Raw genomic sequence first — 12,907 nt, 5'->3', positions numbered from 1 at the left:
ATTCAAAGGAGCTATACAAGTGTTATGTAATTTCTGTACTTGGTGTTGCATGTTGATAGTATAAAGTTTAAATTAAATTCTAGTCTAAAATACCATGATTCAGTAAGGGGAAGAAAGATTGTGAGAATAGGTCACAGAATAGTTAAACAGCATCCACCCATCGCCCGAGGCCAGTCAGAGAATGGTCTTCTATGATAGCTGGAGTTTAATTTATAATCACTTTAGGCAGTGTTGAGAGTAACACAGTATTATGCTGCATACACAGCACACCTTCATCAGGGGTGTATTCACTAGGAACCAAATGTGCGGAAGTGGGAGGGACTAACCGGAATTGTACAAATAAGAAACACTGGATTTTGTTGCACAACATTTCCCATTGCAATTCTTTTTTAATAATAAAAAAAAGATCTACGGTGGGCACTTTGCAGAACAATTACTGAGACAATGCAGCTGGGATGGGACCAGTAAATGCTAAGACAACGACATGTCTTTTATTCAATTAGGAACAGAGAGATTACAGAATTACAACAAAACTGACAGCAGAACATACTTTCCAACATGTAGAAAATTTGGTTTATTTACGGTACATACAGTGGGTAAAACATTCCTTGAAAATAAATGCGGCAGTTTTTTTTAAGGCATTCAGACTTCAAGAAGTTAACACTGTACAAAATAATTGCACTGAAAAAAGTAGACCAAAGTGCGACAAATATTATTACAATTTGATGAGTTCATAACTAATCTGGAATCTTGTTTCTTCAGAGCCAAAACATTCGTTGAAATATTATGCAAAAATTGATTCCTAATTCCTCATCAGAATCTTCTGATACTTGAAAGAATATCCCTAGATGCAAACCATTTGGTCTTTCCTTTCACTTCCAATTTAAATAAGTGCTATCAGTTACTCTAGCTCTCTCTCATACATAAGACACACATACGGTACATCTTGGGATATTCTCTCATACATACACACGTACTTTTGCATCTTGGGATATTCTTTCAAGTATAAATATATTTTTTAAGACAGTCATTAAATAACAACCCCGGTACCAAAGCAAATCTCTCATTCCTAGAAAGTGGAATTCCTATAGTTTTTCACGATCACTCCTAGAGTGTTCATTTGGTTGGACATCAATTGTTGGCGCTTTCTTTCCCTCCCCTATGTTGCATCCATATTTTTCTAGACATGTCCATGTCTACAAGCAAAGTACATAACATTACTTCCATAAGGCATCTTGGGCGAGTCCTGACAAAATATTTTTCTTTAAGATATCGAGAGGTACGCAAATGCTCTCATAACCTCTTTTTTTCACATTGTCCTATTGGAGAAGTGAGACAGAAGTCCCATATTCGTATTTCAACTGCAGTAAGAGTAAAAAATAAATACAAACAAGTATTTCTTTGTATAATAAAGACTGATCAGTATGTCATTTCACTACATTTCAGTGCAGAGGTGTCTCCGTGAAGCAGGATGGGAAAAAACACTAACTGAAGTCACAGGCATCTTCACCCACACCAGAGGTATAAATCGTATTATACACAAATGACCCCGAGACCTTATTTACGTCCCAAATGACACCCTATATAGTGCACCACCTATGACCAGAGCCCACATTGGGCCCTGGTCAAAACTAGTGCACTATATAGTGAATAGGGTGCCATTTGAAACTTGGAGAACTTCCTTCATCCTCTTCTACAAGGAGGAAAGACTCCTGTTAAGAGCAACTTGGACAGGAGGAGACCACTGGTGCTTTCATGTGTAATGCCGCAGCAGAAGTGAACTTCTATGCCAGCCTATATGGAATAGGATCTGGTATATAATGACAGCTAAAACAGTACTTTGACTATGAAGTAGGTAGGGCTGTTTCAACAGCAGCTTACGGTAAAATCAGACTGAAGGTGGGTGCCTTGATAAAACAAATAAAATATCAATAAATTTACATTTTGAACTTGACAAAAGCTGGACTTCTCTCAGGACTTAAGACTACTCCAGTCTTATGAAATGAACGTCAGCAAAGCGCGACTGATTGAGAGATCGGTCCTGACATATCAAAGAGATTATTTTTTGTCTGAATTGAACGAAACGTGATCAAAACAAAACTTGCCTGCTTCACCTTCATGTCAAGAAACCCCTTATTTTTTTTTCACTTAACAATTTCAAAAGTGCCACAGAGGGTTAATTAATAATAGCACATGAATAAATTAGAGGTTAATGTTCTTCCATCTTCATTGTTGGTGCACAGATGGCACAGGCAGGTAGTTTGGTTGGTGTAATGTTTCACACATTACACCATCTAGCTCCGCCACACACACACACTTCAGGCTATTCCACAGATAACAAGACTCTCTAATCAAGACTCTTCCAGTGTCTGTGCCAATATGCCCAGCCTTGCCACTCTATAAGCTCGCTTTGGCTAATAGTCACCTCACATAGCATTCATTTAAAAAACACAACATAAAAAAATACACAATTTACTGAAAGGTCTAGGACCGTTTTAAAGCCAATATTAGTCTGAGGAACTCAGGAATAGGTTTTTAACTAATAATACAGAAATGAAACATCAATGAACCATGGTCTGATCACTACTATGTGCAGCACTACTAACTCCATCATCATCATCGCTGCAATTTACTACAGCTACTATCTTTCGTTGGTTTGGCCCGTTTTAACATATCTCGTATCGGTCTTATCAAGTCCGTAACAGTTTGAGGCTGTTGAGACAACATTACTCAGCCAGTCTTGTGGCTGCCGTCACCGGTTCTCTGGGCGCGGGTCGAGATGAGGTCGCGGGACACCCTCTTGCAGTCCTTGGCCAGGCCCAGGAAGCACATGAGGTCTATGAAGGCGGTGGTGATGTTCAACTTCACGCCGAACTCACTGGTGGCGTAGTCGAAGGGAAAGGTGTGGTGGTAGTTGTGGAAGCCCTCACCTGAAAGGAAGGACACGAGACCAGGGCATTTTTTTCCATAAAAATGTTAAAAAGACCAACAGGCTGATGTGCTATAGTTGTGCATCTATGAGAGTTACTTTCCCCCCAATAAAACATGATTTGATAAGAGTACAGGTGATATGTAAACTAAAGCACTTGGAGACTGAGAAGTTCCACAACAGGGCTGGGTAACTTCAGTCTTGGTGGGAGGCTAGTACTCAAACACATGATTCAACAAAGTTAATTATAGTCTCCAACTTGAAGAACCAGCATTAGATGACTCAAAAACATGCACCAACTACAGCAGCCCTCTAAATCCAGAGCTGTAAGTATCTTACAATTCCCACTTGTTTTAAGCAATTCAACTAAAGCATGATTTTCATAGCTGACAAACAGGCAGCTCCTACAGACAAGAGGCTACAGTAGTATTCAGAGTCAGGTGTGAATTGCAGTGGGGTCACCAAAATTATTTAAATGGTCATTGGCTGTGTCTATACTCCTTATAGAGTGCAAGGCTCTGGCCAAAAGTATTGCTCCACCCAAAAGTAGTGCACTATATAGGGAATAGGGTGCCATTTCAGATTTGCCAATTGTGAAACCTGCATTAAATTATTATACATACATCTCTACGGTCCGAGCCTTTCTTACGCTATGAAGAACACTTTATAGTGCCGGGGTTGGTTGCGAAATACAAGCCACTGCTCCCTGTGCAAAAAGATCAATCTAAGCAAGCCTAAATGTTTATATTGAGTGATAATTCATATAAAATTGTGTTGGAATTTAAATGGAATTGTGAATTGATCCCAACTCTGGAGAGTGGATCTCCCCTCACTCCCTTTAAAGAGAAAGATGATCCAGGCTTACCGATGGCGCTGAAGGCCACGAAACGGTTCTCACTGGGGTTGATGTTGCGGTCGTAGGGTCGGTTGCCCCACATGTGAGCGGCAGAGTTGACCAGCCAGGTAGCGTTCAGCACCAGAGCGTACCTCATGAGGCACGGGATGAAGTAGCCCACCCACAGGGACTCATCCCACAGGAACCAGGGTACCCACATGGGCACCAGGAAACACAGCAGGACCACAGACAGCTTGTAGTACCTAGAGGGCAGAGATGAGACGTTAGAGATATAATGAGAAAAGAGACATTGTTTGAATCTAAACATAGTTACTAACGCTGAAAAGTCACCACCCCAAGCACCTAGATTCATAAACAGAGGTACTACACTGCGGTAAGTCACACCTACTTCTCAGTCCACATAAAAACACGTTTGGACAAAATCTTCTGATTGGTTGATTGTGTCTACCACCATATGTTAAATCACCCTTTTCTACAAGAGCTGTGGTGATACTAGTTTGGGACTGCGTCCAAGAGCACTCGCTGCATGTTGACCAATGGCCAGCCAGTCACTGTACTTTGTGTGGGTATGGCCTGATTGAGGTCCTGGCAGAGATGACAGCTCTTATCAAAAGATCAGCTACCAGCACCGTCACGGCCACCGCGACCCAGACTACCACTTCCTGTGGCCGTGACTAGAATGGGGAAACTGGTTCAGAGAGCAGCAGTGCAGGGAGCACAGTCAAGCTACTGGGACTACTCTCATGCAACATACACAGAAGTATAGCTAACCACATGATCAGGAAAGCACCTGGTCCTAACAATGAAACATTTGTGTGGAGCACTCAAGAGTTTGGTTTACCTTAGATATTGTCATGCATAGACAAGGAATTCAAATATATCTAAACGTTGACGAGTAACTGGTCTCACAGAACATACACACGTACAATAATGTGGAACACAACGGTTTTGGGTTGCTTGATTATCTTGTATTGACAATATATGGTAGAGAGGGGGAAATGCAAAACTCAATGGCATCATCTGATCACTAGTCACATGCAGTCCGAATCTTGATGTGACATTCATTCTGTAACCACCGATTTCTATGGTGGATTTTATACAGAGGTCTTTCAAGTGTTCAATGAGTGTTAAATTGCCCCTCTGTGGTACATTCTGTGCCGTGCCACTGCCAGTGGAGGTTTTGTGCAACTTTCCCAGAATGCAAATAGGCTTCTAGCTATAACACTGCATGATTCAAAGCAAGGGTACTGCCAAAGGCCTTGGCAGGGCCAACACCTTTAAAAAAGGCCCAGTTCAGTCAAAAATTCTGTTTTTACTGTGTTTTGTATCACATTGTACAACAGCTGATGAAACTAACACTGTAAAAGTGTAAACAATTTTGATCAGTGTTATTTCCTGATACTTTCTGGTTGAAAATATAATCTACACAGGACCTTCTTATCAGCCTGTTTACATGGGAGGGAGTTTCGGCTTGGTTAATAGACCAATAATAGACCGGTAAATTGGTTAATAGACATAGTTCCGAACAGCTCTGCCAATAACTATAGCTAGTTTTAAGTTTTCCCCTCCCACTTAAACCCCTCCCAGACAGTCCTAGCAAAATTCTTGCTGAGAAATAGTTTGTTAAAAAGCTATTTGTCAGTTTTAATGGGAAACTATTACAGCAAGGTACTTAATTGTTACCCAGAAAGAGAGATAAAAACAGCTGCATTGGGCCTTTAAAAAAAATACTTCCAACTGAAAGGTGACGACAGCAAGCTACAGTATGTCGATTTTTTTTTAAAAGTACAACAAGAATACAGTTCCTCAAAACAAACAAACAGTTCATAATTGGAGGTCTGAGGGTATAACTGTTCTTATGAAAGGAGAGGGTTTTACGCACATCCAAGAACAAGATCCAATACATGGAAAAAGGGAATGTGGCTCAAAGTTTTGCTGCTCCCAAATGTCATCTTTTGATAAAGTTAACAGGTGATAAAATAACAACGTTGACGGAGATAGTCTTTGTTACGTCAAGCTTTATCAAAAGATCCCATTTGAGGAGCAGCAATCTCTCTAAAGCAATATCTTTAAGTATTAAGATAACGTTTTATCTGTTTTCACAGAAATGTGCATTGCGACTAAATAAACTCTTTACAGCAGATAATACAAACAGACAATATACCATCCTGTGTGGCTCAGTTGGTAAAGCATGGGGCTTGCAATACCAAGATTGCAAGTTCGATTCCCGCTGGGGTCACCCATCCAAAAAATGTTTTCACTACCATGAGCAACTTTTGACAAACGTGTCCGCTAAGTAGCATATAAGATGAAAGGCATGGAACTAGGACGGTACAGGGCATAGACCGGAAAACTGTCATCTTACTTTCTCTGGAGCATGACGACTTTATCTGCCTTCAGGTCCGTCAGCTCCAGCTTCTTGCCCTTCTCGATGACGTCGGGGTGCTTGCGTACGAGCAGCCAGCCAATGTGAGCGAAGAAAAAGCCCCGCACTGCATTGTGGGGGTCGGCGTCTGTCTCAGAGTACTTGTGGTGAACCCGGTGGTCCCTCGCCCACTCATAGATGTCGTTCTGGAAGAAATAAGTGGTGATGTGGTTGTTTAGGAGCCACGTATATCCAACAGAAAAGCAACACAGGAATCTGGGAGCATGTGTATCAAGCGTCTCAGAGTAGGAGGGAGAACCTGATCACCACTCTTACTCGGAGATGCTTGATATATACGGTTTGGCCCTAGATCCACAGTTCTGGTGTTTCTACTATAGAGATGACCATTAACATTGATTGTCATGCAAGCTGAAGGGCTCATACCCGAACGTTCGGCAATAAAAATTTACATTTAAGTATATTTACTGGAGTGCTGTCCCATTTCTGTTCTTTGTACAATAGAGATAAACCATGTATTTATCTCCATCTCCATGCTGTAATTCTACAAGCAATTGAGATGTCAGAACACACTAATATTAATATGTATGGGAACAACACCAGAGAGAGGGTTTAAACACAATATACTTGAGTATAAATGCACAGTATACTATACATTTATACACCTAGAAAACATATAGTAGAGAACTACAGTTCAATAGACAATGTGTACTAAGAGGTGACCATCAGATTAACCGGGCAGCATCAGTCAGTCAGCACAACAACGCAGATTATACAGGCAACGCCCACTCAGATTAAATGCAATCGTTAATTCCAGTGGAAATTTGTTAACACTCAATCATACTTTATATACCAGCATATTGCACAGTGGGTCACTCATTAATTAAGTTGTTGTTATTGGTGGGGACTAGCGTAGACCTTTTTTAACCAAACCCTTAACCTGATTGCATTGGTCACTTCTTTAAATCAAGTCATCAGTTTGTAAGGTCGTCATTGGGCCACGTGATGGTCACTTCATACATCTAAATTTTGGAGATTTCTAGAATAAGATTGGGTCTATTTCACAAAGGGATTTTGTATGAAATTTGGATAAGTAGTCGTGTTGATTTTTTTGATGAAGGCTGGCTAAAGCCGCTAAATGGTTGGCACTTGGCGGTAGCCTCTGCTAGCTCTCTGTCCTGCTGTTTCTAACTTTCCCTCACAGACACGCCAACACAATAAGGGCCTTTTAATTGAAGCTACACTCGAGAAAGAACCTTGGTGTTTTGGAAGAGCCATGCTGGTTGATCACACAAGTTTAGCCTTCAAGTTTATGATGTGTGTGTATGCCTGTGTGTGTGTGTATGCCTGTGTGTGTGTGTATGCCTGTGTGTGTATGCCTGTGTGTGTATGCCTGTGTGTGTATGCCTGTGTGTGTATGCCTGTGTGTATGCCTGTGTGTGTATGCCTGTGTCTGTTTTTGTCCCCGTAGGGGTCCTATACTGTGTCCTCTTTGGGGTTCAATAAAGTTGATTCAACTCAAAAAGTTGTCCTTTGTTTACCTGAAAGGCCATGGAGTTAGCGAGGGCCAGAAAGACTCGGAGAGGGGTGGAGGCCTTGTAGGACTTGTGACTCCAGAGGCGGTGGGCCCCCGCAGTTATACCCAGGGCACTGAGCAAGAAGCACAAAGCAGCTAGGGGAAAGAAAGAGAGAGATTAGGCTAGATATACAGACGCCCATGTCTGGCTCGCACACACAGAATCATGTGAAACACACACAAAGACATTTGACTCCTAGTAGTTACAAGGGACATCATGTCCCATCCCATGCCTGTTCCCCATCCCTGCCTAGTTTCTGTCATTATATAGTTATTTCTGTTGGGAACTGGCAATGGCAGCACATATGCATGCATGTCTACTCTCAGGGTTGTTGTTGTAAAACTGCTGAATGTGTTTCTATGTGCAGTCACACAAGGCTGCTTAGGATGTGAGAACCTGGGACATCCAACTGGTCCAGGCAGCAAAGAAGAGACATTCTGTTGTGGTGCCATGTAGCCTCACAATGGAATGTCTATTGGAATGCTGATTGTTCTTTGTCTTGCCCAATTGAATAATATGCAGTTCAGCATATGAGAGCTAGAGCGAGAGAGACAACAGTGGAAACACAGTTTTGGTTGTTCAGTATTCGTTACAGTATAATCCAAGTCATGAGTTCTGTCTATCTATTCCAACTATTCTCACAAAAACAGAATTAAAACCCCTGCACGTTTTTTCCTATGTCTAAACAAGCAAATAAAGATGGGTGCAGCTATTTTCTAATTCAGAAATATATTTAGAACAGACGTGCCTCAGGCCACACATTCCAAAAGTCTCTCTCCATCTGCACCACAGTAGGCCTAGCCTATGAGCAGTGTCTTCAATTGAAGATGGATGGTCCATAAACTGTTAGGCTACATATTATATAATACGAGAGAAGTCACCAAATAGGCCCTTGTTTGTTATTTCCATGGGGAAAATATTGAGTAGGTGTACCAACATTCAACACTATTCTTATAGGAGGGCGGGCAAGTAGCAACATGTCGGTGTAACACCACCAAACGCCTACTTCACAAATGCATCACCCGGCTCAGCACATTCTCTTGTCGCTGGTCGACCAGATAAACCATGCTGCGTAGACCAACAACTTTAACGAGGAAAAGGGCGTCAAAACCGATACAAGCGGAACAAGAACATTTGAATAAAATGGCACATTAAGTAAATGGTGATACTTACTCCAAGCCAGAGTCAGGGCCGACGCGGAGGGCACGAGCATCAGTCCATAAAGCGCTCCAACATGTAATAAAAACATTAATATGATGTTTCTCCACACCAGTCTCATCGGTGGTTTAGGGCCCTCTTTTGCTTTATAACTATCATCAAAAACATCATCCCTCGTCGACGTTTCTGGCATCACGGCATCTCCGTTTTGTTGCTTGCTGGGGTTTGTCGTCTCTGTCATGTTTGCTGTAGAATTCTGTAACGTGCCCAGTGTTGAGACGAGATCTGTACTTAAAAGAGGACAGATAGCTTATTCAGTTTACATGACAAACACCGGCATCATGGTCCATCCCACCAGGAAATCGAGCACGCACTTCACACGGTGAAAGTGCGTGCTAGCAGCTAGATTAAAGTGCGTGCTCGATTTCCTGGTGGGCAAGCATCACTGATTGCAATGCTAGAATAGCATAGGCTACTCTAAAACGAATATCATTTGCTATCAACTGGCATCAAAAACATAACTTACTGCGTGGTATGAAGAGAATCGTTAAAACGTACCAAAATGGGCACAACGCGGAGATGGCTTCTTCGGACGAAAGTTGACAATTGAACGCGTTGTCAGCTCTACTCGTAGTGATGACTCCGCTTACCTAACCTGCTGCTGAGTTTCATCTTCAGACCTCGTTTTAAAGACTGCAATTGGTCGAGGGGCATTTGATGCCACTTCTACCCTAATCGTTTCATTGGTTGCCTTCGTATCTGATGTTTATTTTACAACCCCTGGCAGTGAAATGTTGAAAGACATCCAGATAACACCACCCACCCACCCCTTTTCTGTTTGTTTCTTTACAGTCGCGCTCATGTTAATTTATGTGATCACAAATTACACAACTTGTGTCACAATGGTCGGATAGCTGTTTGTTTTATAGGCGTAGTCTAGTTAGATAGACAGACACCACCTTTCCAAAGTCAGTGCCCAGCAGTAACCTTTCCATAAATTGGTCATTACAATAAAGGAAAATAGAATGTTGTTGTTCATGGAGAGGATGTGGGGTGATGGGAGTTGAATGATACATCATTTTAGGGACAGTAATATGCAATACAAATTATTGGGGCAGGGTGGTCCAAAATAGGGGAGGGTTGTCAAACCATTTTTTTTTTTGCTTTGGGGAGGGTTGTGTTTTTTTGGGGGGTCACATGGGGAGGGTAGTGCGTTTTTTCCCTGGTTTACATATGCTCTTCTGCTTGTCTTTTCTCTAATAAACAATGGCTTGACTTACTTTGATATTACCTTAATGAAGCTTAGAAACGTTTGTGAACGTTTGTGGCTATTATTAAGCTTTAATTACTGTATGCCTACCTATGATATAAAGGCATGACGTGAAGGCAGTACACACCTACGCTCCAACTGACTCTGACAGTTGAACTTGAGGTGAGGAAGTCTGGTTTAGGCCTACCAGAGTTACTCCTATAATCTAACAATATAATGCTTATCTTTATACAAAATATTCTGAGAGAAAATGTACAAATTAGCCCCCTTCTGTACGTCTATATCTGTATATCAGACATAGTGGCCATCTGACATAAAGAAATGCATGTCAGTGACGTAGCATGCCACCGCATGTCTCTATCTCTCTCCATCTCTCTGGGGTTAGGCCTATGCTTCTCTTCCTTTATATAGGCTATATATACCGTATATATTTATACAAATATGAATATCATAGCCTATAGGCCTATGCATGCAATGCCCTGAGACATGTAGTGCTTAAATCTCTGACAGCTGAACCGCGGGGTGGACAATTATTATTTTAGGAAAGTAGACAAAAACAAATTAAAAACAGACTATAAAGTTATGCATATGCTACACATTGAAGCACAAGGAATAGTGTTTTTGTAATTTGTTATAGCTGTTTTTAAGGACATGTAAATGTGGCTCATTTGGCCGACATCCCTCTTTGTGTCTGTATCTATGTAATGGTATTTATGTAAAAAAAATAGGGACCACAATGAAAATAAGTTCCCGACTTTATTGTGCAATCCCGGTATCTTTTAAAAATATTTGTGTGTATATGTCTTTTTTGAACTGACAAATAAAATCAATCAGTCAATTCAAACTGTGCAGCGGCCAAATGATGGATGGTAAGACTCATCTGTTACAAAACAGCAAAAATTTGAATGACATTCGGAGATTGTCAAGCCTAGCCTTCGATACTGGGTAAGCCTTCAAGGTAGGGAGGGATGTATTTTCTGTTTGTCGAGATTGACATAGTCTATTTATTGTGGTGTTGAAAACGCAAACCATGATATCGAAGTGCCCAAAGTCAGTATGGTTTGTTTATTGGTTGTGTGGTGCATTGGCACAGACACCTGTTGGTTGAAAATTAGATGCATATTGTATATTTTATATAATTATAAATATGCCATCAAAATGTTGACATTTTGTTGAAAATGATGGTCAGTAAAGAACACTTTAAGCTCGTCTCTCAATATAAAAACACGCGTCAATACTTTACCCCTTGATAACCAGTGCACTTCTGTATGTTGTAAAAGCGTTACATGGTCGCTGCCCATATCATTGCATTGTGCAGAAAATAAACAAGAGTTCAGGGGCCTTGCTTTAACAAAGTTAACAATTTTCACTGTATTGTCCAGAACGTATTTCAAGCTGTCAGGCATTCCCTTGGCAGCAAGAGCCTCTCGGTGGATGCTGCAGTGTACCCAAGTGCTATCTGGCGCAACTGCTTGCATGCGCATTACCACTCCACTATGTCTCCCTGTCATGGCTTTTGCGCCATCAGTACAGATACCAACATGAGCAGCAGCTAGAGAGAGAAAGAGATGGTTAATGTGATTGGATATGAATTATTTGTCTAGGCTACCTGTATTTGATATTGTGTTGTTGTATCACTGGTTTATATCGGCGGTTTAATTTGAATTTTGGCAGTGAAACGAGGCTTCGCAGGTGAGAAAAAAACCTCACCCAAATGTATAGCCCCGTTGGAAAATATAAATGGACTGTTTGAAAATGGGAAGAAAAAAATAAGTATTTAAAAAAAATGTGATTCACATTTTTATTTGGCCTACCCCCGACGGCATTGCGCGTACCCCAGTTTGGGAATACCTGATCTAATACAACATGAGTATGAGGATATTATGAGTATGTATTCCATATTGTCATTATTCAAAATGGAAGCTTTTCTGTTGACTCTTCTGAATCCCTTGAAGCAACAGAGTGTTAGAGGCAGCCTATTGCTGCCATAATGTTAGTCAAGCTGTAACATTAGCCTCATGTCATGTTTATAGAATAATGATGACATAATAACTATGAATAGAATCTCACATATTCAAAAATATATATATTCAACTCTCATGAATCACTTGAATAACTTGAATCCTCAATAGCCTATTTGCTGTAATAATATTGGTCATCCTATAGCCTAGACTCATGTTTATATAATAGGGATATTATGAATGAAATGACTCAAATGTCAACACATGTTCAGGATCAAGCAAACACACCATAATAACGCCCATATTTTACCTGTTGAAACATGACCTCAATACTCCAATGAGTCAACCAACCATATACAGCTTAGACTGCAGTGCACTACAGATAAAGATCTTATTTCATTGCTTGAAAATAACAGAAATAAAAGTATATGGATGCATAATATATATTTCCCTTTTTGCACGAGTAGAGCACCACCAGTCAGTCATACATGGAGTTTCCCACCTGGTTGAACTTTGACCAAGTATTTTCAAATTCCAATTAATTGGAAGGATCAAGAACACCATATTTTAAGCTTCCTGTTAAAGCCTTTAAGATTGTCATTGCTAGAAAACTTCCTTTGTTGGTCCATTTGGATGGAAATCCTGTATTTGTTGCTGTAACAGTACCCAATCTGACACTTAACACACAATTAAGGACTGCTGGAGCAAAGAGCCTTGCTCTAGTGCACAACGGTGCTAGGTAGCATACGGGATGTTGAAGCCGGTAAACCTCC

General features: G+C 40.9%; 1 protein-coding gene across 3 annotated transcripts; it reads right to left on the bottom strand.

The window, feature by feature from the left end:
* Window positions 1-456: 456 nt before the first annotated feature.
* LOC139413072 (acyl-CoA desaturase-like) lies at window positions 457-9,759 on the bottom strand. 3 transcript variants are annotated; one of them, XM_071160115.1, is made up of 6 exons: window positions 9,462-9,759; window positions 8,919-9,193; window positions 7,710-7,840; window positions 6,151-6,356; window positions 3,795-4,027; window positions 457-2,930 (listed from the first exon to the last, which is right to left on the bottom strand). In XM_071160115.1, exons 2-6 carry the CDS (start codon window positions 9,142-9,144, stop codon window positions 2,731-2,733), a joined length of 996 nt encoding a protein of 331 aa, XP_071016216.1. In that variant the 5' UTR covers window positions 9,145-9,193; window positions 9,462-9,759; the 3' UTR covers window positions 457-2,730. The 3 variants fall into 3 exon arrangements, with proteins under 3 accessions (XP_071016216.1, XP_071016208.1, XP_071016226.1); XM_071160107.1 differs by having other exon boundaries at window positions 8,919-9,188; window positions 9,462-9,743; XM_071160125.1 differs by having other exon boundaries at window positions 9,430-9,558.
* Window positions 9,760-12,907: the final 3,148 nt, after the last annotated feature.

The sequence above is a fragment of the Oncorhynchus clarkii genome, chromosome 1 (assembly GCF_045791955.1).
Source record: "Oncorhynchus clarkii lewisi isolate Uvic-CL-2024 chromosome 1, UVic_Ocla_1.0, whole genome shotgun sequence".
Classification (NCBI taxonomy): Eukaryota; Metazoa; Chordata; class Actinopteri; order Salmoniformes; family Salmonidae; genus Oncorhynchus; species Oncorhynchus clarkii.
This window is presented reverse-complemented; position numbering and strand designations above follow the sequence as displayed.

Excerpts from the sequence above, each read along its gene's own strand:
- LOC139413072 (XM_071160115.1), bottom strand. The coding sequence starts at position 9,144 with ATGACAGAGACGACAAACCCCAGCAAGCAACAAAACGGAGATGCCGTG. Across the intron at positions 6,357-7,709 it reads CTAACTCCATGGCCTTTCAG|AACGACATCTATGAGTGGGC; the intron begins GTAAACAAAGGA and ends TATTTCTTCCAG. Across the intron at positions 2,931-3,794 it reads CGTGGCCTTCAGCGCCATCG|GTGAGGGCTTCCACAACTAC; the intron begins GTAAGCCTGGAT and ends CCTTCCTTTCAG.